The 5,163-nt window shown below is 46.8% G+C and overlaps 1 protein-coding gene across 1 annotated transcript in view; it reads left to right on the top strand.

The window, feature by feature from the left end:
* LOC139638359 (lethal(3)malignant brain tumor-like protein 1) overlaps positions 1–4,421 on the top strand; it is a 7,944-nt gene extending 3,523 nt beyond the window's left edge. Inside the window, exons 4-5 of the mRNA XM_071512478.1 lie at positions 1,696–1,758; positions 4,210–4,421. Of these exons, the coding sequence (XP_071368579.1) occupies positions 1,696–1,758; positions 4,210–4,368 (222 nt within the window). The 3' untranslated portion in view covers positions 4,369–4,421. The remainder of the gene's footprint in view (positions 1–1,695; positions 1,759–4,209) is intronic.
* Positions 4,422–5,163: the final 742 nt, after the last annotated feature.

Genomic DNA, 5,163 nt, shown 5'->3' with positions numbered 1-5,163 from the left:
GACAGACAGACAGACAGACAGACAGACAGACAGACAGACAGGCAGACAGACAGGCAGGCAGACAGACAGACAGGTAGACAGACAGACAGAGAGACAGACAGGCAGACAGACAGACAGGTAGACAGAGAGACAGACAGACAGACAGACAGGTAGACAGACAGGTAGACAGACAGGCAGACAGACAGGCAGACAGACAGGCAGACAGACAGGTAGACAGACAGGCAGACAGACAGGTAGACAGACAGGCAGACAGACAGACAGACAGGTAGACAGAGAGACAGACAGACAGGTAGACAGAGAGATAGGCAGACAGAGAGACAGACAGACAGACAGGTAGACAGACAGACAGACAGACAGGAAGACAGACAGACAGACAGACAGACAGACAGGTAGACAGACAGGTAGACAGACAGACAGACAGAGAGACAGACAGACAGACAGACAGGCAGACAGACAGACAGGCAGGCAGACAGACAGACAGGTAGACAGACAGACAGAGAGACAGACAGGCAGACAGACAGGTAGACAGAGAGACAGACAGACAGACAGACAGGCAGACAGACAGGTAGACAGACAGGCAGACAGACAGACAGACAGACAGGTAGACAGAGAGACAGACAGACAGGTAGACAGAGAGATAGGCAGACAGGTAGAAAGACAGACAGACAGACAGACAGGCAGACAGACAGACAGGCAGACAGACAGGTAGACAGACAGGTAGACAGACAGACAGACAGATAGACAGACAGACAGGCAGACAGACAGGCAGACAGACAGGTAGACAGACAGGCAGACAGACAGACAGACAGGTAGACAGACAGACAGAGAGACAGACAGGCAGACAGACAGACAGGTAGACAGAGAGACAGACAGACAGACAGACAGGCAGACAGACAGGTAGACAGACAGGTAGACAGACAGGCAGACAGACAGGCAGACAGACAGGTAGACAGACAGGCAGACAGACAGACAGACAGACAGACAGGTAGACAGAGAGACAGACAGACAGGTAGACAGAGAGACAGGCAGACAGAGAGACAGACAGGTAGACAGACAGACAGGCAGACAGAGAGACAGGCAGACAGACAGGCAGACAGACAGACAGGTAGACAGACAGACAGACAGGTAGACAGACAGGTAGACAGACAGACAGACAGACAGACAGACAGGTAGACAGACAGGTAGACAGACAGACAGACAGGTAGACAGACAGGTAGACAGACAGACAGACAGACAGGTAGACAGACAGGTAGACAGACAGACAGACATACAGGTAGACAGACAGGTAGACAGACAGGTAGACAGACAGACAGACAGACAGACAGGTAGACAGACAGGTAGACAGACAGACAGACAGACAGACAGACAGGTAGACAGACAGACAGACAGACAGACAGACAGACAGACAGACTAGTTGTGTCTCTCTGTTTCTAAGCGCTGGTTTCCTAGGTGACAGTGATTGATGAGCCTCTGTAACATGAATATTATGGGATGTTCTGGAGAGAGAGAGAGGCACATACATGGTGTGCACAGTGTGCTCCAAGTAAGCTGATGGTGTCTCTCTCTCTCTGCCTGTCTCTCTCCCTCTGTCTGTCTCTCTCTCCCCTCTGCCTGTCTCTCTCTTCCTCTCTCTGCCTGTCTCTCTCTCTCTCTCTCTCTCTCTCTCGCTCTCTCTGCCTGTCTCTCTCTCTCCAGGTATCAGAGTTTATTGAGTCTCTTCCAGGCTGTGAGGATCAAGCAAAGCAGTTCAGAGAGGAGGTGAGTGGAGGAGGAGGAGGAAGAAGAAGAGGGAGAGAGGAGGAGGAGGAGGAGGAGGAGGAGGAGGAGGAGGAGGAGGAAGAAGAGGGAGAGGAGGGGGAAGGGGAGGAGGAGGAGGAGGAGGAAGAAGAAGAGGGAGAGGAGGAGGAAGGGGAGGAGGAGGAGGAAGAAGAAGAGGGAGAGGAGGAGGAAGGGGAGGAGGAGGAGGAAGAAGAGGGAGAAGAGGAGGAAGGGGGAGGAGGAGGAGGAATAATAATAATAATGATAATAATAATAATAATAATAAACGTTATTTGTATAGCACCTTTCAAAGTGCTTTACAACAAAGAAATGACATACATGAAAATAGACAGAATGAGCATAACATAAGATGGAAAATAAAACCCACTGAATAATAATAAAAATAAAGTTAAGAAATAGAGAACATATAATGCATAAAATCAAGTAAAATACAACATTTTAAAAGAAGTGCAGCAGTGCATGAGTGTGAAGCAAAGAGTAAAAAAATAAAAAAAGAGTTTGAGGCCTGGATCAGGAAAGTCAGAGAGAGAAGTTTTTATCTTTCTTTTAAAAATATTTAGTGAGCTGCTTCCCTGATCTCTACAGGCAGAGAGATCCAGAGCTTTGATCACAGTGTTTCTGAAGACAAGTAGTGAACAAGGGAGTTAGAGATGTAGCTCGGTCCAGCCCATTAAGGGCTTTGTATATAAGGAGGAGGAGGAGGAGGATAAGGAGGAGGAGCTTAAAATCAATTCTAAATGTTACAGGAAGCCAGTGCAGAGCAGCTGAAACCGGACTGATGTGGTCTCTGCTCTTGGTTCTGGTTCATAGCCGAGCTGCAGAGTTTTGAATGAGCTGAAGTCTCTCAGTGGTTTTTTTCAGGAGACCAGTAAAAAGAGTGTTACAGTAATCCAGTCGGCTTGAAATAAAGACATGAATCAGTTTTTCAGCATCTTTTTGATTTATAAATGGTCGTACTTTAGCCTTTAGTACTTTATGTTTCTAAGGTGGAAAAATGATGTTTTCTTCACCTTGTTGATGTGGGACTTGAAGCTTAGATCTGAATCCAGGATAACACCAAGACTTTAATCCAGGGAGTCAGTGTTCCCAGATTATTAATCAGCATTTCCCTTTTTGTTTTAGGGCCGACTAGCAGGATTTCAGTTTTGTCCTCGCTTAACTTTTTGCTCATCCATTTATTTATTGCCAAAAAACAGGTAGTGATGGAGTTTATAGCTGCAGCATCACTTGGTTCAGCAGAGATGTACAGTTGCTTGTCATCTGCATAACTATGGAAACATACATTGTGTTTTCTAATGATGTCACCAAGAGACACATGATCTCCAAGACTGACGGAAAACTTTCTCCCTTTGATGTAAGTTTTGAACCAGTTTAACACACAGTCAGAAAGACCAACCGACTTTTCAAGACGATCGATTAAGATATCATGATCAATCGTATCAAACGCTGCACTTAAGTCTAACAGGACAAGAACTGAGACCTGATTTCATCAGTTTAGTCTGAACTCTGATTATTTTAGAAAGAGACGTTTCAGTGCTGTGGTTTGTTCTAAAGCCTGACTGAAAAGCCTGAGGAAGAAGAAGAGGAGGAGGAGGAGGAGGAGGAGGAAGAAGAGGGAGAGGAGGAGGAGGAGGAAGAAGAGGGAGAGGAGGAAGAAGAGGGAGAGGAGGAGGAAGAGGAGGAGGAAGAGGAAGATCAGTAGTAGGGAGTGGAGGAGGAGCAGAAGTAAAAGGAGGAGGAGTAATAGTTTAAATATTTAAGTATTATAGATTTCGGTAACACTTTATTTGAAGGGGAGAATATTGCTGACAAGTGGACATTACCTGTCATAAACATGTCATAAACATGTCATGACAGACACTTTATGATATCTTTATTAAATGTCCAAATTCTCCCACTGTACTGAGTTCAGGGAAATCAACACAGTGATGACAGCATGTCAGATATGACACAACCACAGGGTTTATGTTTGATAATGAAGTCTGTCATGACAGGTTTATGACATGTTTATGACATGTTTATGACATGTTTATGACATGTTTATGACAGGTTTATGACATGTTTATGACAGGTTTATGACATGTTTATGACATGTTTATGACATGTTTATGACAGGTTTATGACATGTTTATGACAGGTTTATGACATGTTTATGACATGTTTATGAGGTTATAAACATGTCATAGGTTATGTCTCTTTGGTTGATGCCCAGTTGTCATGACACCAGAGACGTCAGGAACAGAGAAAGTGTTATTATCAGCCGAATGACAACAGTCGTAAACATTCATAAAGTTTAATTCATGTTCATGTCAGTTGTCATGATTATGACATCACCACTGCTGTGATCTGATTGGTTACTGCCTCTGTCCACCTGTCTGTCTACCTGTCTGTCTCTCTTTCTACCTGTCTGTCTGTCTGTCTGTCTGCTAGCAAATCGATGGGCGGGCCTTCCTCCTGCTCACCCAGCGGGACATCGTCAGGATCATGTCAATCAAACTAGGCCCCGCCCTCAAGATCTACAACTCCATTCTGATGTTCAAACACGCTGAGGACAAGAGCCAATCACAGGCCGGCGAGACGGACACCTGACCTGGCCGGTCCAATCACACGGCTGGAATTAATGATTGAGCCATTCCAGAAAACCCCGCCCCTCATTACAACCCCCCCCCCCCCCCCCCCCAGGAGGTGAATAGCTTTATGTTCAGGTTGATGTGTGTGTGTGTGTGTGTAGGACTCAACCAAACCCATGTATTTAAACACACACACACACACACACACACACACACACACACACACACACACACAGACACGCTCTCTCTCAGGTAGTGTTGGCTTTAGATCTCATCTGCACAGAGGAAGTGGGCGGGGCTTCAGTGGGCCAATCCAGAGCTGCTGCAGATCTCATCGCTGTGTGAAAAAACAGCCAATAACAGCAGGTTACATGTCGGTAACCGCTGCGGTCTCTGTTGCCACGGTAACCGTCAGCGTCCTCCGGGCTGATGGGATCTAACCTCCGACACGTCACTTCCTGTCCGCTCTGAACATCCCACAGGAAGTCCCTCTGGTTACCATAGATACGGACCTGACTCCTCCCCCAGCCCCTCCTGTCCGTCACTTTGAGTCGGATTGTTTTTAAAATAATGTGATTGTCCTGAGTGTGAAGACAAGATACAGTGTGCAGTGAGACAGGCTGACAGGGCAGTGAGACAGGCTGACAGGGCAGTGAGACAGGCTGACAGTGCAGTGAGACAGGCTGACAGGGCAGTGAGACAGGCTGACACAGTGCAGTGAGACAGGCTGACACAGTGCAGTGAGACAGGCTGACAGGGCAGTGAGACAGGCTGACAGGGCAGTGAGACAGGCTGACACAGTGCAGTGAGACAG

Source organism: Centroberyx affinis, unplaced genomic scaffold (assembly GCF_046629955.1).
Source record: "Centroberyx affinis isolate AG114_WGS23_722 - 3 ecotype Tasmania unplaced genomic scaffold, CSIRO-AGI_Caff_v1 ptg006307l_1, whole genome shotgun sequence".
In the NCBI taxonomy this organism is placed as follows: Eukaryota; Metazoa; Chordata; class Actinopteri; order Beryciformes; family Berycidae; genus Centroberyx; species Centroberyx affinis.
Note: the sequence above shows the minus strand (reverse complement) of the source record. Positions and strands in the feature narration are given on the sequence as shown.